The 22,056-nt window shown below is 44.5% G+C and overlaps 1 protein-coding gene and 1 long non-coding RNA gene across 5 annotated transcripts in view; one reads left to right on the plus strand and one right to left on the minus strand.

Moving 5' to 3' along the window:
• The window catches only part of MEIS1 (Meis homeobox 1), a 141,520-nt gene extending 131,661 nt beyond the window's left edge, over positions 1-9,859 (minus strand). For 2 of the 4 annotated variants that reach the window (XM_002757706.7, XM_003734725.6), the window contains exons 1-6: positions 9,128-9,859; positions 7,041-7,267; positions 5,039-5,180; positions 4,414-4,464; positions 3,567-3,617; positions 2,015-2,161 (exon numbers count right to left, since the gene is read on the minus strand). In XM_002757706.7, the coding sequence (XP_002757752.2) occupies positions 2,015-2,161; positions 3,567-3,617; positions 4,414-4,464; positions 5,039-5,180; positions 7,041-7,267; positions 9,128-9,139 (630 nt within the window). In that variant the 5' untranslated portion in view covers positions 9,140-9,859. Of the gene's footprint in view, positions 1-2,014; positions 2,162-3,566; positions 3,618-4,413; positions 4,465-5,038; positions 5,181-5,357; positions 5,728-7,040; positions 7,268-9,127 lie in introns of those variants that run through there. The other 2 variants (XM_035272407.3, XM_035272408.3) reach the window with 1 other exon arrangement.
• Positions 4,679-5,486, plus strand: LOC118147304 (uncharacterized). Its single transcript, XR_004733561.2, has 2 exons — positions 4,679-4,809; positions 5,346-5,486. It is a non-coding gene; the product is annotated as an uncharacterized LOC118147304 (long non-coding RNA).
• Positions 9,860-22,056: the final 12,197 nt, after the last annotated feature.

Genomic DNA, 22,056 nt, shown 5'->3' on the forward strand with positions numbered 1-22,056 from the left:
GCATATCTGAAGGGAATTGGATAACATAAGTTTAGGGAATGAGAAGGGGGTAACTCTATAACATTACATTAATTTTTGTATCCCCTCTCCCTAGTCCAAAAAATTCCCATAACTTTGATCTTTTATCTTTGACTTTAATAAAATAATGATTCCTTCAGAAAATGGGGTATAAATCTTCATTTTGGAGGCAATTAAAGTGTTGATTTCATTCATGCCCCTAAGCGATTCTTGTAATTTGCTCAAATAGCTTTATGTACCCAGCACTCCGGAGCTTTTAGAATCCCATTTTCTAGTTAGGCTAGTTGGATTGCAATTTTTATTCCACAACAGCTACTCGAGGGTTCCTCAGCAGAATCTGCACTCAACAGCTCCTAGGAGAGGACTGGCGGGCTGAACCAGACTCGAGGCCAGGCAGCCCGTGGGAGCCAGGACTGAGAGCTGCCTGCAGTTTTCCCACCTCTGCCGGGCCGCACCGGGATTGCGCACGCTGCGTGTTCTGTGCACTCGTCTACACTGCCGAAAGTTCCAACTCTCCAGATCACAGTACGGACCCGGCGCAGTGGCACTTTTAAATCTCTGCTCTGCCTGTTCCTCGCTTCCCATGGGCAAAAGAGGAATTCAGCCTGTGTCGCGGGGGTTGCCCAGAGAAAATCAAACTGAGAATGTATTTTAAGAGGATGATGTTGAGAAGAAAACCATAAGATGACACCAAGAACCAGGTGTCAGGCACTCCGGCAAGGACTGTACAAGACAGCCCCTGGCCAACAGAGATCATGGCAGAGCTTGCAGAGTAGCTGGTCTTTGGCTTAACAAAGGCAGGCTGATCTCTTCCCCCAAGTCTGGACACTCGTGCCAAGTCAGAAAGAGACACAACTCTGGGCCTTCACTTATATATGAGGGAAGGATGGGAGGGTGCAGAGCAGGCCGGCTACTCAAATCTCTAGACGCCTTGCAACAATTCGCAACAGAACTGTCCTGAGCCCTGCTTCATCTCACTCACTCCACACGTTTTCACTTTCATTGCATTTTTGCAACTCCTTTGGACCAATCCAGAAATACAGCCACAGGAGCGGGGGGCACACTGGGAGCAAATGGTGGTGTTGGGGTGATCCCCACAGCAACTCCAAATAAAAGTCATCCCCACTTAGAAACGCATCGGAAGAAGGGCCTGGAGAGAGGACAGGAGAGGAGGGGGCGCAGCAAGCCAAGGACTTCAGTGGAGGGCATTGGCGATGCGAGGTCCCCCACCCTCCTCACCCAGGGAGCCGTCGGGTGCCCCTTATGCTGACATGTCCACAAGCTGCCAACCCAGAGGGCCCAGAGCACATACCAGCTGGAGGATGAGTGGAAAGAAGGAGGAGAAAAGTCCATATTTATCTGTTTTTATAACCTCGGCCTGGTCTTATTTTTTCTATTAAGTACAATAAAATGGGCGAGCTTGCAGTGAACACCACACAAAGCAATGTTCAGTGAGGTCTAGAAGCGTTCGGCCGAGGAAAACTGACAAGACAGGCTAATGAACCGTATAGACAGGGAGAAAATAGCCAGCATTTGCTAGATTTCAAATCCTCACTGTCTCCCTTAGACCACCTATCTTGGATTTATTCCTAATAAAATAAGAAATAAGCAGACCCTACACTTTTCTTTTCTTGAAGATAGAAGGGGGGAAAATGCTCCGGAACAAAGCCTCTACAATCAGAGGCGGTCACTGGCAGTTAACACTCCCATTATTACAGAGGGTAAATAAAATAAAGACAAAAATTAAAAGCGACAAGAAACAGGTCAAGTTTGCTAGCAAAGCTTTTACAAGCTCATCTCTCCAGGTCGAATCCCAGAGCCAGCCTTAATGAAGCAATAATAGCCACATTATTCAAAAATTTTCATTTCGATGGAAATGTATCTAAAAGGGACTTAATCATATGCAAATAATAAAAGGAGGTGGTAGTGACCCAGCGAGCAATATGCATAGAGATTTTTTTTTTTCCCAGGGATGTTGAAATTGAAAAGCGCATACCTGGTCGGTTAGATTTGCTGATCTTGTTATATCTTCACTGTCTGATTTTGATCCTCCTTCTCTATCGTCTATCACCAAATCGATAGGCATTTTCCCTTTCAAACAGCTAATATACCGGTGGCAGAAATTGTCACATAATTCGTGTACCTACATTATGACAGAAATAAAAAAATGGGAATATAATCAGGAATGCATAAATGACATTGACAAGTGCAATCCACCCCCCTTGTGAGATCCAAACTTCCAAATAGGGGAAACACAGGGCAATTGTCCTCCAGAGACCCCCAGACGCATCCAGAATTAGGAATAACTTTCTTTTCTTGGAAAATAGAGATATCCCAGAAAATTGACAGTGACAAGATGATTCACAGGCTACAACATATTCAACACCCGTGTTAAATTCATCTGCTCCTGGGCTGTGGTCATTAGAGAGGTGACCTGTGTAGGTGACATTTAAGGTAAACTATTTAATTTCATCCAGTGACTTTATCATAAATCCCTTTCCAATGTGTATGTCTGTATATATATATACAGACATGCACATGTATATTTTCCAAAGGACCTGTACTGTGGTGGCATAGGTTATGTGTCTGACAACCAAAGTCCTTACTATATTTGTAATTAAGGTTTTTATCTCTAAAGATCATATTTTAGAATATTTTCTTTAAAAAAATAGAAGGAAACCAAGTTGCCAGCACTCATGATATGAGAAAACATACAGCCACAAACCATGTCAAATTATTATCATTATTACAAAAAGACGAATGAATGCCTCAAAATATTTAGGTGTAAGTGCCCAGGTTTCCTGCAGGGCCCAGGCATCACTGACATGCAAAAATTCACAAGAAACCCCAGTGTACTTGCAATTTAATGTTAGTTCGAATTACAATGCATTAAGTTTTTATTGCTGAGATTTATAGAACAGCTAGCAAAATCATGTTATCCCACACCCTTTCTTGAGTGTGAAGGTGGGATGTGTGCAGGATTCACAGAGTCAAGAAATTGACACAACTATCAACTCTGCTTTGTCTCTGCAAAATGTTTAATGTGTCTCCCCACCACCCTCCTCCAGACTCCTTCCCGCTCCTCCTCCTCCCCTTCTGCCTCTCCCATGTGTCTGATCTGCCGCTGCTCTCACGGCTGTCTTCCAGAAACTCACTACAACTGAACAAAACTTTTTTCTTTCTCAGAGGCAGCAAAGAAGAGGAGGAAGAGGATAATGCCACAGAGGTATTAACCTGGGAAGCAACCTCACAGCAGCATTCTAAACATCAGCTGGAATGTACAGAATTGCAACTATTTACACAAAGCCAGCAAATTATTAAGAATGAATACAAGGATAGGGCGTTTGTGATCCCAGTTCTAGTGGCTGAAATTGTAATTAAACTGCGAAGAGAAATGGACGATAAGATTGGCCTTGACACTAATTACTAGAAAGAAAGACATTTATGCAAATGTCTCCGAAGCCTGAACTTCAGCCATTCCGAACCCTCCCCCCTGTGTATTTAGAGGGTAAGGGGTAAGTAAAAGGAAAAGAGACTAGAGAAATTACCTTCTCTAATTCCAACAGATGAAACCTTAATACTTGTATGGCTTGAATCATCTGCAAAGATACAAAAACAATGAGCACCCCATTCCTGGCTTGCAGAAAACTGGCTGTCACAGCTCTACTATCTCCAGCCCACCCCTCCCACCAGTAAATAGAGTTATTTTGATTTATGGCAATAACACTAAAACTTAATAGCAGCAACTGGGTACCATCTAGAGGTTTATATTTCTTAAGGAGAAAAAAATAGCTAAAACAACAACAGAGCATCTAAGTGGGGATCATAAACACTCTCGTTCCCCATAGCTCTCCCCTTTCTCAGTCCCACTGGCCCCACTCTACCCAAAAAGGGCCACAATACTGGAGTAGATATTTCTTTGGAAGGAGTGGACAGAAAAATATTCCAAATGGCCCTCAAATTGTGGCTTTTCCCATTGTAAAGTTTCTGCTGCCTTCCTTACACCTTTCAGGCAAACTGGTTACTTGGGGGCTCCTGTCCGATGGCTGCCCTCGTGATGGGACTTCAAGGGCTGGGAAGTCCGCAAAGTTTTAGCACACACGCTGACAGGCCGGGAGATAAATCCCCGCGCTGATTAGATCTGCGCAGCCCGGCTGTCATAAAAAACAAAAGCTCGCGTTTCCCCGCGCCGGCTCGCCCGGCCCCTCTCGAGATGAATTTATTTCCCCGGGATCTTGTCCCGGACCATTTGTCCGTGGATAGAAACATTTGCAGCCAACCTGCAGGCACGGGAAGACTGGTCTAGAAATCTCAGGGCTCTCAAAGCAAAGCTGAGGGCGCTGGAGGTGGAAGGTGGGGGGCCAAGGGGGGAGGGGAATAGGGGTCCGCTCTTACCAAGTTATCCAGTTCTGGATTAGAAGAAAATAGAGGTTTTTCTGCGCGAATCTAAATACAAGTGAGAAGGAGAGGGAGAGGGAGGGGAGGGAAAAGAAAAAAAGAAAGAAAATTTTGAAATCTGGTCGCCTTCCTAGTTTCTTGCCTCATTACCCAGTTGGGGGCAGGATGTAACCCTCCGGGAGGGACCCGGTGACACCGAGTTCGTCCTTGCGCAGAAACACTTCAGTGTGAATTAAATAAGCTGAAAACAAGCCCAGAGCTCAGTCTTACTTCTACTAGCAACTACGGTTTCTCAGGGAAGGCTGCCCAGCCCGCCAAGTCCACAGGAGTCACTACCGTGGTGTTCTCGATTTTATTTTGCAGAGTGAGCTCTCCGCGTTTGCTTTCTGGAGGGTGAGTGGGGATGCAGATGGGTGTTTTAAGTTATCTGCAAAGAGACTCTCAGGCAGAAAGAAAATCTGAGATTGGAGGTAACACTCTTGGCTTAGGGCGGACTACGTGCTGGCTACTTTTGAAAGCGTGCGGTGTGTGTGTGTGTGTGTGTGTGTGTGTGTGTGTGTTTCTTGGGGACGGGGCAGGGGGATCTCTTTTTGTTTTACTTTTTAACATTTATTTTGCTGACCTGTTTGGCGAACACGGCTATATCTTCATTGAATGACTCTGACGAGCAGACGTCCCCGCCCGCCACCCCTGGCTCGCGGGGGGTACAAGTAGCTAATTCACATTTCTCAAAAATCAGTGCTAAGAGAGGGAAGAGGGGGTGTCTGCAAGAAAATACAACAGTCACAAACAACATAATGGTTAGTCCCCAGTCAGTGGAAAAAGGTACCCAAGAAAAACAGCCGGAGGATCAAGAAGAACAGGCCCCCTCTCCGATTGTGTCACCTACTTTTCTCCTTTTTCTCACCCCCCCGCCCCCCCGTGCCCAGGTGACTGCTCACCTCCCCTTCCTCCTGGAGCCCTGATGTCGGAGGCCCTGAGCCATGGACGGTATCTGAGGATCGGTTTAACATATATGGCCGGAGAAATTGGCAACATTTGCTACGAATAAAACCCCAGCGTTTCCAGCAGCCATTTTGAATTAAGTTTCCCACCCCACAAGCCCTCGTCCCCTCCACTGCACATCCAGGATCCGGTGGAGAAGAAAGGCGCCAGGCGGAGGGATAGGGAGGGCTGGTTCCAGCGGGTTCCTCCTAGGCGGCCGTGCGAAGCCCAGGCTCGGGGGATTCGGTGGCAGGCGCTCAGCTAACTTGGGGAAGGGACGTCCATAGCCGTGGGACCAACTGTCACCGGGCTGCACCTACGGATTTCAACCCCAAGGCCCTCGGAGAGCCCGGAGGCTCCTCCTCAGCTCCTTGCACACTCCCCTCCCTTCGCGAAGGCCCCCACTGCCCCCCAAAGAAAGTTCCTTCAAATCTTGCTGCGGTAAAGCCTTTCGTTTTGTCTCTGCAAAGTGGCAAAGCAGCTAGTATTGCGAGGGGCCTACATGTCGCTTGTCTCGGCCCATAAAAAAGAAAAAAAGAAAGAAAGGAAAGCTTCTTCTAATGCCCAAGGAGGTGTCTCAAGTCTTTTATTAGCTCTCACAGCCCAGCTGGGAATTTAACAGTTTGGGGTCCTTTTCAAAGCTTCCCCAAATGTTCTGTCCCGGAGCCTAAACCACTTGCAGTTAACGCTGCAGACAGAACGGTGGGATTTAAACAAGCCCATCGCACAAGGAACCAGAAAATAAAGCAAAAAGAAAACCTATTTTTTTCCAGCCGGGGAGGGTCAGTGTGTCCTGATTAAAAAATAAATAAATAAATAAATAGAAATTAAAGTTTCTGCAAAGTAAAAAGAGGTCCCCGAACGTATTGGCACACAGTAGGCACAAGTGAGTTTCAAAGGATTCTACTCGCACAGGGTCTAATTGCATGGCGGAGGAGATCAAGCAGTGTAAACCGCAGCCAGAAAACCTCCGAGGAAGAACGCCTGGAATTTTCTTATTTCCAAATCCTGCAGGTTTCACCTTTGAGCACAAAATGCTAAAACATCTAGAAGTTTCTGAATGTGTGTAACAGTTCAGAGCAAGCGCTCTGACTTCAGTGGTCAAACTCCCTAAATGCAAAACATGTTCCCCCTTGCTTGACCTGCAACTGTCCTGCATTGGTTTTATTGTGCAGTGGCAAAGCCAGCATAAGGCTGCTGAGTAAACTTAGCAAGTCAGAACAATCAGTGGCTTAAAAGAGATTTTCCCTTAAACTAAAAGTTTCGTTCCAACACAAAAGCGCCTACATTTAGAAACCCCTAATGCTCTTGGGCGAAAAAATCAAGCCAGGGAGGACTCTAGCCGCTGAGGGAGTATAAGAGGGGGACAAGGGACCTTTAGCCAACTTCTCCTGATCTGGGACCCCCTTGCGGGCAGTGCCGTGGTGGAGCAGAGCACTGGGTGTGCACAGAGTGTGTATGGAGATGGAGGGCTTCGGGGATGGCAGGCCACCTCCCCAAATTCTCCATACAATGTGAAGAAAAAGTCACCAAAGATGTACCTCCAATCCAGAGAACTCTGACTTTCCTCTTACCAAGGGCACAGGGAAAGAGGGAAGCATTGAGTCTCAACTACTTAACCTGCTGCCCATTGTACCTACCCATAAATGGCATCTTTATCTCTCTTTAAAGCGTCATTGACAGAGGAGCCCATGCTGGGGGCCATGGCGTTGGTGTGAGCTGTGTGCGGGTACTGATGCGAGTGCAGAGGAGGCCCGTGGTTCAGGTGGTGGACCGGCTGCATGGACCTGGCTGCATGCGGGTCCCCATACATCGTGGAGGGGATGCCTACTCCATCCATGCCCCCGTAATGGGGTAGATCGTCGTACTGCATGACAAACAGGAGAGAAAGAAGGTTCAGAAGGCCAGGCGGGCAAATGGGAGAACCGCAAGGCACCGAGCTTATATAAAGTCAGTCCAGTTGGATCCTTCCACCCGGAATTCGGTGGCCTCGCATCTCTAAAGCTGAGTTTTCTTATTTTACAAAAGAGATTTTTTTAAGTAAAAATGACAGAATTCTCAGTGAGACTCGCCTGGGATGAATGATCTTGCTCTTACTTGTGTCCCTATCAACTAATTCAGAAATTCAGGCTCCTTTCGTAAGGAAGGAAGCAAGAAGGAGAGAAAGAGAAGCATTTTCCCGAGGGGGGAAGGTGAAACGGGCATGTCTCTGGAGGAAGAAATTCAAAATCACAATAAAAGATGCCAGGACAGTGCAGCAAATCTGCCTACTTTCACAGCCCCTTCACATCAGGGGGAATAATAAAAAAAAAAGTTACGATGGGAACAGCTACGCCAAGCACGTGAATTTAGACAGGCTTCTCATTTTATTTCCCTGCCAGCATGAGGTTAGGCAGTCCTGCAAGACACTGCATTTATTTTGCTTTCCAAGACAAACTTTGCTAAATTATATTAAACTGACCCCTTATAAATGAAACTCAAAGAAGGGTAGCTTTTCCTGAATATCAGAGCTGAATTTAGAATTGAGCAATCCCCCACCCAAAGTTAAAGAAAATCTGCAATTGAAGCAGCTAATATTCTATTTTCTTATTTACTCTTATGAACTTTCTTTCCAGACTAGAAGATAAGGAGGCAAATGTTACTCACCAGGTTTAAAGCAAATTCAAAAGCAAATGCACAGAAAACCTCCCATCTTCCTCTTGCAGAAAAAAAAAAAAAAAAAACACCCAAAACTACTTTCATATTGATTGTCATTATTTTGTGTGTGTGAAATTTAGCTATTTAGGTTTTTCTAATTGGTTCATTCCAAGCAAGTTATTTTCTCAAGATTTGGAGGTGCTGAGAGTGAAATGATTTTCAAAGAAAGGAGGAATTGCCACTTTCATCTCCTTAAAGCCAGAGGTGTGAAGAGTTTGGAAGAACGCTGACATTTGCCTGAACCAAAGGAGTAAAGAAAAATATGTCAGCCTAGTAACTTTCTTTGGCAAACAGGGCTTTGAGGGCCAGGACACAAATTATGCAGGAAGGCTTTTTGTAGACCCCCTTTCTTTTAAGAAACTACCTCAGTTGGGTTGTCATTGTCTCACTTTACTCTCACTGCATTTCCATTGAAAAAGAAATGTGGGGAAATTAGTATTGCATTTTTAAAGTGAGTAACTGTGTGCTTAGTATCCAATTAGTACATGGCTTATCTAAGAAAAACTTGCAAAATATTGCCTTGAATACAAATCTACACAAATTGAAATTATTATAAAAAGATGAATGTTTTCTGATCCAAAAATTGGCTATACTATGACAAAGTTATTTGCTTTAAAAAGCTAAATACTTCTAGTGATATTAAAGATGAGCATAATCAATAACATATCTATCAGAAGTTTCCAGCTGCATATTTTAGTTTAAACATAACTTTCAAACTTCTGATCTATGAATATTCAAATTATAGCATTAGGTATCTAGCTTTTTTTAAAGCAGATGATTGAGCTTGCATTTTTATTTATATAGCTGCTGGTTAGGAATCTACAGATAAATTGATTCCTTTAATTAACAACTCCAAGTAACATACACAAGTCTACAAATACATTGAATAAATCCTCTCGCTTTAGGCCACGGCTTTAGGAGCCTCAGTTTTAAAAAGAGAGAGAAAAAAGGAAACTTTTTAGTAGTGTCTTTCGGCCACGTTTCAATTTAATCTCACATTTGAGTTCCACAATTGTTTTTTAATACGTACCCTTTGCGCCATCGGCCTCTCTGGCTCCCTTCCTACTTCAACTTCTAATATATCCTCTTTAAGGCCAGTGTGAAAAGAAACAAATATGCAAACTCCCCCGGAAAAAAAAAAAAAGACGACGAAAAATCCCTTAACGTCTCCTGCAACGTGAGCTACTGGTCCCAGATCTTCGGTCTACGGGACCTGAAGCAAAGCGCCCGAGTCACTGAACATAAAAGCGCTCCGTTTCCAAGACAGCAGCGGGGGCAAAAAAAAAAAAAGCAGATCTTCTCTCCCCCAAAAATCAGTTTAAAAAAAAAAAAAAAAAAAAAAAAAGAGAGCGCCCCTCAGAACCAACTACCAAATCTCATGGCTTTCTGCCACTCCAGCTGTCAATCACAGGCGAGGTTGTCAACGTGGTGAATGAATGATCATCCGCTCTGTCTTCTTCTGGTCAGAACACCTCAAATGTTAATATTCAAATGCACAAAGCCCTAGCGCTCGCTTCTCTTGAATCAGTTCTAATTTCTAATCAGTTTCTCTCTTCTCTCTCTCTTTCTTTCTCTCCCTCTCTCTCCCTCTCTCTCCCTCTTTGCAAGTGCTGCACTGGAGGGAGATTAGAGAAGGAGGGTTAAAAAAAATGTCTGTCTGAGTTTGTCTTAAAGGAGCCACGATCGATGCTGCCCGCTTGCAGTCCCCGTGCGTGTGTAAAGTGTGTGTTGCACAGGCGGAGAGGTGGATTCCGACCAGAATGCTAGAACCCGGAAGTAGTGGTGGCCATAACAGGTCGCGTCTTACACAATGCATTGGGCTGCAGCAAGTAGGCTCCTCGGCAGGGGTGGGTGCGCGAAGCGAGCTCCGGCCCCACTCGAAAGGCAGAGAGGCGCTCGATTAAATCGCAAGCCCGGACACAAACACCATACACCCAGGGCACACGCACACAAACGCAGGCAGTAGCCCACGGCCGCCGGCTTTATTTTCAGTATTCTTTTCTCTCCCTCCCCCTGCAGACTTTCTCCCCAAAGCCCGCTTTCTTGAAATAAATTGGGAATCAACGCCCGGCAGGCAGAAGCGGGAGTTATTTTGCACAGGGCTCCGCGCCTAGACCTCATGACTTTCCTAGAAATTATTGGGGTCTGCCAGTGTTTTTCGGGGTAGGGGGTGATGCGCAAAGTACTGAATTCTCAGAACTAAACACGGCCAGGAGAAAAGTCAAACCGAGAGCGTGGAGGAGGAGGAGACGGAGGAGGAGGAGAAGCCGGGCTGGGAAAGCCTCTGCTCAGGAGTCCTGAGAACGTGGGGTGGAGGTGGCTCCGTCTTTCTGCAGACCCAGCTTAGAGGTTTCTTTGCTGTTCGAGGAGGACGCTGGGCCGGGGGAAAAGGAAATACTCTCATTTTGTCACTTCGGGTCTAGACTCCCCCACCTTCTAACCCCGGCTGCTCCCAACCCCAACCCAGGCGTCCTGCGCGAAGTAGAGAGGAAGGAGGGAACAATGAGCTGAGCGCCGGGATTGTGCCCCCCGTGCCTATTTACAAACACCAAGCTATTTATGATATCCGGAAAGCGAAACCCGGCGCGGGCTCTCAGCACCCCAGTCCTCGCGGGCGGAGCCCCGGCCGGGGAGCAGCGGGGAGGGAGGCGCTTTCTCCGACCCGCTGGAGAAGAGGCGGCGGTGCGCCCAGGGCGCGGCGCGACGCTGCTGGAGTGCTAGTCTCGGGCTGCAGCCACTGCTGCCTTTGTCTTAGAAGCGCCGAGAGGCTCCAGCCTCTGTCTCTCTCGGGCCTGGAGAAGCCCCGCGCCCCCCTCTCCAAGCTATTTCTCCAGCGACGCCCTGCTCTCACCACCCTAGACATCCTTTCCCGCACTCGGCCTCCCCGTCCCTAACCTGACTCGGCGAAACCTCCCAGTGCCAGAGAAAGAGAAATCCTCCTCGGAAGCTGACATTTCAGACAAAAGCTGCCGGTATCTATAACTCGAAGGCTCCAATCAGCCACTGTATATTTATTTATTTATTTTTTTTAACTTTAACACCTATTCACTGGGCTTTAATTTTTCCCCTTTATTCTCCCACTCTAAGCTTGTCCCTTGTGATTATATCTAGTGGCGTTATTTTCGTATTTATATTTCGGTCCACTGGACTCAGATCTGCCGAGATGGCTCAGCCGCAGCAGCTCCTAACAGCGGCTGGAAACCTCACATCCCCAAGCAGGGCTCGTAGCTTGCTAGTCTCGGAGAGGATTTTTCCCCCTCCCTCCCGCTTGAAGCCTCGCAGAAAACTCCCCCTGCGGTCGACTGGAAAATGAGCTCACCCAAATCTCGGTAGGCAGCCGCGGAGGAGCGCTCGGCCAATCAGGAGGCGCCCCCGCCCAGGCAGCCGCGCATTGGCTGCGGGGAAAATCAATTATCAAATAATCGATCAGCAGGGAGCTTCGATCTGCGGGGAGTGCAAACTGCCAGTCCCTATTCCCGCCCTGAAGGTGGCCAAAAGGCTGACTCCCTCGAAGCAGCCCGCCCGTGCCCCCACGGCCCCCACCCCCGTCCCACTCGCCAGTTGCGGACTGAACCCTCACCCTCGAGTGAGTGTAGGCAGGGGAGAAGAGTTTTGAGAAAGACTGGGGGGATCCTTTCATCAGGAGATTGTTTGGGAAAGGTTAGAAGCTCCAAAATGTATTGAAGCCAACTCTTAAGCGCAAAGTAAAAAAGAATTTGCGTACGTCCGCGAGGTAGGACTGGAGTTTCTATAGAGTGGGCTTCCGAGTAGCAGAGGACACAGGGCGAGCATCATCAGAACAGAGGTCTGGAATGAGGTTCCACCGAGCGTCTGTAGTCTCCCTAGGCGACAACTATCGCTTCCTTTAGCACTCTGCAAGAGTCAACGCGGGTTGATAGCCCCCAACCGTGGAGTGTTTCCACAAAGCCAGCAGATGAGCCTTCCCAGCCTCCTACATTGCACCCTTCCCCGCCCCCAACTCCGTACTGGCACCCGGTGTGCCTGAAGGACTGATACCCGTTCTCCCAAAACCTTCAGAAGCGCTTTGCCTCGAAGGAGCTCCGTGTTTATTTATTTTTTTAAACCATCTCCAGGATCCCTTATCATTTCCTTCCTCTCTCTTTTTTCTTTCTCTCTGTTTCTCCCTCTCTTTTTTCTGACACTCAGGTTTCAGGATCTTTTAGTTTTTTCCATCACGTACACGTGTAGTGTTTTCTTGCACAAACGCCCTGAAACATCACTTGGGAGGTTAAGGCAGGCCCGCGAGTAAAAGCTGGGGACGGAGAGGGGTGGGCAGCCAGGTGCATTACCAGCGCCTTTATGCCCATGCCTGCACTCCCCCCTCCGGCCCCACAACCGGATCTTGGAAGCAGAATATCAGGCCAAGACGGAACCTCCCCGTCTCTGGAAGGCGATTTCTGTTAATTTTTTGGAGACTGCTCTGGTTGGGCCAAGGCAACAAACACACTCCTTTTCCGATTAGGGAGTGGACTAAGCTGGGCCGGCAGCCTGCGACCTTTTCCCCGAACCGCAGCCGACTTCGGCGGTTACCTGAGCGCCTTCCGACGGCTGCCCGCGGGGGTGTGATCATCGTCCCAGCAGCAGGCCCGCCAGGCAACTGCGCGACTCGGGGGTAGGAGGGAGACGCGGGGGTAGGGTGGGAGTCAAACCCAACACCGACGGGGCACACCTATGTTTACGATCCTTAAATGAACTGCTAGGGAAATTGTGTAAGTATAATTTAACTGAGAGAAATTTACTGCGAAATACACTTACATGACTGTGGTCTTTAACAGCCTTAGGGGTTCTTTGGCAAAGAGGTAACGGGGCTTAGAGTTAACACAATCCTGCGGCCACATTTTCAAATTTGGAAATGGTATATATACTTGACCACAGAATTTATTTTGTATTGTTGCTTTCCGGTTATCTTTTTCTTTTGTTTTCTAGCACAGATGAAAAAAGAAGGTTCAGGTAAGTCACTCTTTGCAAACATAACCAAAATCTTCAAAGTAGGAGGAAGACTAGACTATTGATTGCATGCTTTAACCACGATGTGCCAGATTACCATAAAAATGTACTGTAAATTACCTACACACACATTTTTCCTTAAAGAATGAGATAGTTTGAGTTTGCAGACTTAAAATCAACTCAGTAGTTTTTGAAAAGCATCCCCCTGCCCCCTCCACACACTCTTTGCATTTTTAACTGTGAACCTAATGTAACTTCTAGGCCTTTATACGATTAATTCTGAACAATCAAGGGACTAAAACACTTTTACAATGTAATTACAGCAGTACAAATTGTTTGCCCAAACCTCATTCTGGATAAGGATTTTACAATTAGCAAACAATTATTACAGTTGGGGCTTGCTGAGAGAAATTGCACAGAGGACGTCTAGAGTTGCAATATAGTAGCCATAAAAAAAAAAAAAAAAAACTCCTTTAGCAGGGCAGCAATTAATCATTTATTAAAAGGAAAAAAATGAAGGGACAGTTCTAGGTATCTTGGTAAACTACTGTTGATGTTTATGCCTATTTTGTGACAGCACTTATTCCTCTGGAAAGACCTATCTGTATCCTAAATTAGGCTTTATTTCAGATACTTGCTTTTTTTTTAAGGCAATAGCACTTTTGTTTTGCAAAAACTTGGCCTGGTGAAAAATTCTGGCAGTTGGCCATAGCTCAGGCCTCCCATTCTCTTCTCATCCTTCTTATCCCAAGCATCTTTCCAGAGATAGAGAACGGTGACAAAAGGAGGCAGACTGGGCCCTTGGTCTCTATTGTTTACACTTCTGTATGGAGGCATTTCAAGCCCTCAGTGCTCCTCTGAGCTGCTGGAAAAGTGGTCTTAGAGATCTCCCCTGTCTTTCTGTTCTCCTGTAAGGAATTGTGCCTCTGGAAAGACCTATCTGTATCCTAAATTAGGCTTTTGTCCCAAAAGGTCACACGATGAGTCAGCTCCGAAACCGTCAGAACTTAAAGAGGCACCTCTTAAGGTAAAACGTGTGTGTATTTGCCAGCCTAGAATAAACAAAAGCCTGTTAATCAATCGAGTTTGGCAGCTGTGTTCACAAAATGATAAGGGTTTATCATTTGCCACCAAACTTTAAGATGTCCCTTAAAATGTTGTGGTTGGTTTTTGGGTTGTCCTGTGCGGTGTGGAGGCTTGGTGTTTGTATTTCAAAAACATTCATCCTCCACATCTCTCCCCCTAATTAGCATTCGTATTTCAAAAAAAAAAAAAAAAAACAAAAAACAAAAAACAAAAAACAGAAATAGGAGGGAGGGAAAGACAGTTTAAAGAAAATAGATTTGAAATCTAGTAGAGATAATAGAGGAATGCTGGAGATAAGAGCCTGGAGGTAATATGGGAAAAATATCATGAAGTCAAAGCTAATGAATGGCTGTGAGAAAAGTGAAATAAACGATTGAGAGATCTATTAAAGGGGGAAACCTGGTTAGGTGATATGAAAGGGAGTTAACCAAGGGGATTAGGGAGGACTGCTCCAAAACAGTACAGGCTATAAGGACTGAAAGATTTGTTTACTGCATTTTGCTTCAGAAAACAAAGAAAGTCTGGGTCCAGTTCAGAAGTCAGTGAGAGGTCAGCTTAGGCTCTCCAATGGTTGCAGAGAAAATGTCTAAGTCACTATGTTCTGACTGGATAATGCAAAAGTTAAGGAAAAAAAGTGGGGGTAGGAGGGAGGTGCTTTCCTTACTGTTTCTATTTCAAATAATTAAAATGCTTTGGTCTCTAGAGGGGGAAAAGACTACACTGGTTAACATAATTACTAGCTCTGACATTTTCAGAAGTTATAGAGGTCTTTTATTAATTAAATGGAGGGCTTAATAAAGTATTCCTAATAAAATTTATGGTTGTCTTAAAACTTTCTAAACAGTGCTATAAATTCTTAATAAAATTAACTGGGAAATGAGTTATTAGCCCACACTTTACCCTCCCCCCCCCAAACTTCTACATAAGGAGTGTCTGCAGAGTGAAAAGGAAATAGAAGCCTTTTAGCAAAATACAAATATTAGCCAAAGTCATGCATTTCTCTGAAATCCCCCCCCCAAAAAAAGCCATCGCACACAATTTCATCAAGAGAATTTATTTCCCTTTTCTAGTACCTATTATATATGCATGTATGTGTAAGTGCATTTGAAAAACATCTTAATTTTGTGGACTGAGTTGTATGTTAAATGTAATAAAAAATACAGATGCATCATGCAAAGTTGTACTATAGAATCTTCAAGTATGGAGGGGTGCAAATACTTTATTTTTAATTAAAAATAAAATTTCCTGTAATTTCTTTCACTTTAATTTATATAAAGATAACATTTAAATCATAAATTTCTTGATAACTTTTTTTTTTCTCTGAATTCACTTGTAAGTGTATTTTCTGAAGCAGCATTTTGTTGACATACATGCAAAACTTTTTCATATCGTTACGTTTCAAAACTTTAGTGAGTTATCTTAAGTTTTTAGGTACTTCTCTGCTTCACAGATACAATGCTGGCTGGTTATTTGTTTTAAAGAACATCACACACGTACACTTCAAACCACAGCAAACAGCTTTGGTGAATTGTTTAGCATTTGAAGGCTTGATCTTTTGTGCCGTCTACTGGACAATAGAAAAACTGCAGCCTTGATGACAAACTTAACCGGTGTTCTGTGGGGGTGGGAGGTGGTGGGGGGTGTATGATTTCGTGCTGGTAACTAGCAAGACCGCAGGACCCAACTTAGACTTATAGGACAGGTGTTGGGGGTCTAATCATGTTTTTCAAGTTTAAAGATAGGACATCTTATCAATCATAGGTGTATACCTCAAACACTTGATTAAGACACTAGACTAAAACCTACATTGAATACAGCTGTGCATGTGTGTGCACCCATATGCCCAAACTTGGGAAGACAGCTTGGGAAAAGACAGGAAGAAAGGAAGATGGGACAGGTTCAACAACTCCAGAAAAAAAATAACAGTAGTGGTTGCTTGACCCTGAGAGTGAATTTGCTTGACGTCAAGTCAAGTTAAATCTATCTACTGCCTCAATAATTCAGGACATACTAATCAGATCTTGGAATTTGGAAAGTGACATTGTTTGGTAATCAAGAAGAAAAAATCTTTTTGGAGAGGGGAAATGACACTGGTAATTATAAAAATGTTAGCCCAGTTCCCTTTTGGCAGTTTGGGATGAAAATGTGACACGTCAGTGTTTTCCCTTGGAGAGCACAAGTGGTAGACAGTATAGGTATAATTCACAGTCAGACACCTTCATATAGCACAGATCATTTGATGTTCTCTTAAACATTAAAAAACATTGTAGACATTTTGGTTGTGATTTTAAAAAGAAAACATAGAGCTCTAGCATTGTGGAAGCTTTGTGGGGGAAAAAAAAGTATGAAGCTAACTTTCACCTCTGTTTGACAGTGACAGTTTCTGAAATAATCACTATTACCACAGAGAAGTGATTTGTGATTTAAGAAACAAATAAGCCTAATGCTTCCCTCCCTAAATATACATGTGTGTGTGTATACGCATATACATGGAGAAGTCAAGCTGATTTTGGTCCAAGAGACATAGATTTTGGTGCAAGTACTTTTAAAACTGTTCATGAGTTTTTCTGAAGTTAAAACTGCTTATAGCATTTTAATAAAACCAGCTAGCACATGACTATTTCTTAGGGTGTCTTTTAATAAAAACCAAATAGTGAAAAGGAGACATTTTATTGTGCATAAATATATTCCAATGATCTACTTCAATATACATTTCAATGTTGCACTATGTCAGAATGACTTTAAAATATTGGATTAAATATAGACACATCAGAGAACCTGAACTGACATTGACTACTTAAAGCAACCAGATTGCTTGCACTGCTATATTAGAGCTCAGGATAGCTTCAGTTGTTCTGTAGAAATGCAGGTGTTGGTAGTGGGAGCCTTTTAAAATTTAGTGTAAACAACTGAACTGTGAAAGCTTATTATTTTAGGAGATGCTGCTTGAAGTCATTTTATGAGATGCTGTTTGGTCTAGATCAGAAAACCAAGAACAACAAAAACATTCTTCTAACAATAGCTTGGAAATGTAGAAATTCTTCCAGGAACTAATCATAAGTGCATACACGTTTGATATATTCTAAACTAATAGTGGAAGTACTGAGTGCTGGAAGAGGTCTGGCGAACATGCTGTAGTCACCAATAGCAAACATTTACCTCTGAAGCAACAGGATGTGTCACACTGGCCATGCTTAGCATCCATGTTCGACTGGATAAAGGGGCATATTTTGTGAAAAGCTTCAGGCAAAAATCGTACTGATTATTCAAAAATAAATGTTTTAACATTTCATTGAGTTATCTAATGAATAAGAAAAACATCGAAAGCTTCCTGCGGCGCAGAAAGAATTCTAGTAGCGTCAAAAACATAGAGGAGCAAAGAACAAGAGGAAGCTGAAGGACGCCTGCTGAGTAGTTATTCACTTGTGAATATCTGAAAACGTGCTTTTCTGTGCCCTTATTTAAAAATGAAAAACAAATATCATCTTTCTTTGTCTTTTTTTTTTTTTAATTAACGTCAGACTATGCCTATGTTAGCTAAACATCATATTATTTTTTCAGGCTATTTGTGCGAGAAAGGGCCAATTTGAAAACTAGTAACTTGTGGGAGAAATCAACATATCAGCCGCAAACAAATCGGTTAGCAACCGAGCCCATAGCCCAGGGAGGCGCCCCTTCTTCCCAGCTCCTGGAGGATAACTTCATTTACTGACTGGTCCGAGACCACTTCTGGGAGGGCCACTCTTTACCGAGTGAGAACTTCTCATCGCACAGTCCTTTCATCAGGGCTGCCAGGTCGCCCGTGCTCGTCGGGGTGCCGGGTCCCGGTGGTGCCCCGCTGCGCGGTCCAGTTCCTTTGCCTTGAGCCACCCAGAGCCCCGGGCCAACCTGCAACCTGGGGCGCGCAGATTCCCTGGGTCGGGTGGGGCTCCCAGCAGGATGCACTTCCAGCGGCGGGGTCCGCGGAATTTGCTCGCCCCTGGTTTGGCGCAGGGGCGTAGGTTTGGGGGACCGTGTCCCCTGGGAAGAGAAAAAGGTGAAAAGGCCCCCTCTCCCACCAGTGTGCCACATCCCCGCTAGTTTTGAGCTCGATCCTATCTTCTCTTTGGGGGTCGCCTCATCCTCTGCCAGAGGGAGTTGGTCAGGCTTGGGCAGCGATGGGTGGCAGCCAGGCAGCCGGGGCGAAAGCGCGAGGACCCGCCGACCGGGGCGCGCAGACACTGGGGGACCGGCTTCGGTCTTCCGCTGCTTCAGGCTGAGCACCCGAGGGCGCTTTTCTCCCCATCTGGACTCGGGGGCGCGGAATCACCCAGCCGCCTGCCCCTTGGCCTAATTCTGGAAGCTTCTTGCCGTTTCTGGACGGCTCTTCCTCAGCGACTGTAGTGAGCCCCGAGGTGCGCTCATCTCGGAGATCAAGTGTGCTCTGAGAGTCTGTTTAGGACTGGGGGAGCTTTGGGGAACCCGGCCCCGGAGTGCCTCCTGCGGCACGGCGGCCCCCTCGGACTGGTCGAAACAAGCGCGCGTTTGTGGCCGAGGTTGTGATTTCAGGTGCGCTAATGGGATTAGAGGCCGCGGGAGAACCGTGCAGGGATTGGTGCGGTTCCTTCTCCTGGCTTCCAGCGGCCGCCGGGTGGAAGTGGGGACACAGGCGGGCTGCGCTGCTGGTACCCAGAGCGGGCGCTCACACCTTGCGGGGAGGCGTGGAACCCAGCACCCCAGGGTGGGAGTAGGGCGCGGGAGGCATAGGTAGTGAGGGGTGATGCTAGGAGAGGACAGGGAGAAGGAGGAAAGGAGAGAGCAGGGGACACTACGGAGAGAGGGAGAAAGAGAGCGCGCTGCAGAACCGGGGACTGAGCCGCAGTACCGACCGAGAGCTAGGATTGGATTGCGTCCTGTCCCAGCACCAGGACACAGAAAAGCAGCCTCCCCGCACTGGTTCTCGCCAGAGAAGGAAAACCTGCGTTCCCGAGCTGCTGCTTTCTGCTTCGGAGAAGCCTTATCTAGTCTTTTGCATAATTACGTGTTGGTTTCCTAAATAATTCGGAAGAGCATTTTCTGCTTCTACTTTTTCACATAGGCAAACAATCTCTGTGGGAAAAATGTGTGTGTGTGTGTGTGTGTGTGCGTGTGCGCGCGCGCGCGCGCGCGCTGAGGCGACAGCTGAGGACAGAGGCAAGCACACGTCTTTCAAAATGTCCATAAGGTGACCCAGAAACTACTGTCCTGCTCTGGGCAGTGGGAGTCACCATCCGCCGGGTGGGGGAGTGTGATTACTCTGCCTGGCGACCACTTTTCACAGGTCCTTCCCCATAAGGGTGTTAAATCAAGGCATGAGTTCTACTTTTCCATTTCACAGATGAGCAAGCTGAGACTCAAGTTAAGTGAAACACCCAGTTTCTTCTCTCCCATTCTTTCCTGTATGCCTCAAGGTGGTTTTATACATATATATGTGTATGTGTACACACAAACACATACACATCTTGAGTTATGAAAAAAAATCACAACTACAGAAGAAATTTTTTTATTCTTATTTCCTAAGAAGATCAAAGATCAGAGCTTATCTTCTGTCAGAAGCAGATGGGTGTGTGATGGCAGTGTGTGAGTGTGCAAGTGTTGGGGGCTGGGCTTTGGCTCCATCCTTCGTCCTTAGCTGGGAACATTTGTATGTGCAAACAGCGTTATCTAATAGAACCAATTTTCAAAATCATACTTCAGTTTTAGCCTATAATGACTACTATAATTATATGCAAATAAATTAGCTTACAAAAGTCTCCCTACTCCAACCCTGACTCCACTACCCAGTCCTTTAGGGGATCACAAGGCAAGACTTTGTACCGCTATGCAGAAGACACATCCAGGCAGAGACCGCGAAGAAATGAAGACAACAGGAAGAAGCCTTATTTGGTGGTGAAGGTGCTGGAGTCGTCTAGGTCTTGCTCATCTCCAACAAGCTACCTCTCCAAACAAAACAAAACAGAACAACAAGGCAAACAAAACCACCTCAGGCCTTTTGCATCAACTTCCTGTGACTAAGTGACCCTAAGCAGAGAACTGGCTCAGGTCACTCAGGGCAGGGATAGGACATTGAAGGCCTTATTTACTCCAGGATTAAAAACAACATCTCCTCTAACCCTGTCTCTCTTGGGCAGCCTATCTTTTAAGGATGTGAAAAGCAGCTTCTTGGAGTCTAAACAGACATAATACCCCACTGGGACGTTTAGGTATCAGGTTCACAAAAACTGCGTTTTACTCCTGCTTTCCCCGAACCACATTGCAACCCAGGCTACCATACTGTTTGCAAGAATACCCAGTATCTTCTCTGGTCAACATGAATTGAGTTGGCGCTTCCAATTCTGAAATATTTTTATTTTTAGCTTCAAATTTTGCTCCTAAAGCAAATCAGTTACTTATCCTCTTCTTCACATGCCTGAATTATTTTTAGCTTTATTCTGTTTTGTTTGTTTGTTACCTTAAATTTTGTCTTGATTTGAGAGTTTGGTACAGAATACTTGCTTGTAAGATGGTAATCTGCAGTTTATTTTGTTTTAAAAATCTCTGTAAAGTTTACGGTGTTTTAAAACTCATAGAATATTAGCAAAAAATAGCCTATCCTTTGAGGCTTAAACTTTGATAATATTCTATGTCCTAGCCTAGCTTTTATGAGAAGTCTGTTGCATTTTTAAGGTACTTATTGATTCATGTATTTTCCAGTATAAAACCGTTTGAGGAACTCAGACTTTTGTAAGCTATTTTATTTGCATATATTTAGCCATTATAGGCTAAAACTGAAGTATGATTTTGAAAACTGGTTCTATTAGAAAATGCTGTTTGTGCATACAAATGTTCCCAGCCAAGATTTCCCAATAATGGCAATGAGGAAGAGAGGCAGAGAAAATTAGGACATTTGGGTTCAAATTTGAGCTTAGTCACTGATGCGCTGATTGAGTGAGAAGAACTTAATCACCTGCAAAATGAATTGGTTATATTATTTTGATCTCTAAATGCACTTTTGATTCTGGTATTTAATGATTTTGTATTACACAATTGGGCAGAAAATGTCTAGCTTCATAATGAGCAAAAAATTTTAGTGTTAAGATATTATACTTATTTTAGAGTAAATTTTAAGAAGGTTGATGTTTTGGAATTTGATTGGGGAAAATTATCCGAAGGCAATGTTTCCCTGATTCAACTACAACCATTTATATACAGTGGCCAGTAGAGAAAGGATTAAGTGTTTTAACTTCTAAAAGACACTGACAAATATCCAGACAAAATCTAATGGTAACAAAAAAATAATCCTGTGCTTTTGAGATCTTTCTGTTGACTTGATTTTGTCCTGTTCTAATGCCCCCTGAATTACTATGTTTTGAAAAATAGTCTCATATAAAGTAAAACATATTAATATGTTTTCAAATGAAACATTATATTGTAGTTGCAATTTCTTTTGTATATTTTTCTAATGCAGACTACAATAAATACACTAAAATATTTCAAACAGTTTGCTTGGATATATGCTCTTAAATTGTCTTTCTCCCACTTTGGCAAGCATATGCTATGTTCTAAACAGTTTCTACTTTACATATCAGCATGACCAAGTCCTGTTCAATAAATATCACAAAATGACCATGGAGAGCAGAACTATTCAGGATAGTAAGAAATGAACACTGACAATTAGGAAAAGATGAATATTAATTTTATGAAGAAATTAGTTTTACAATTCAGCATTGTCATTTAAAGTGGAATTGTGTCTTGTAAAACTGTAACTGCCATACTTGTTGCTATCAGCAAACTCTATGAAGTCTGTTTTACAAAACAGCATTTTGAAATATAATTACTACAATTTTAGACATTTCTAAGGCCTGGATTTATTATAACAGGCAATTTTTGAAAAATATACCAGATTCA

Source organism: Callithrix jacchus, chromosome 14 (assembly GCF_049354715.1).
Source record: "Callithrix jacchus isolate 240 chromosome 14, calJac240_pri, whole genome shotgun sequence".
Classification (NCBI taxonomy): domain Eukaryota; kingdom Metazoa; phylum Chordata; class Mammalia; order Primates; family Cebidae; genus Callithrix; species Callithrix jacchus.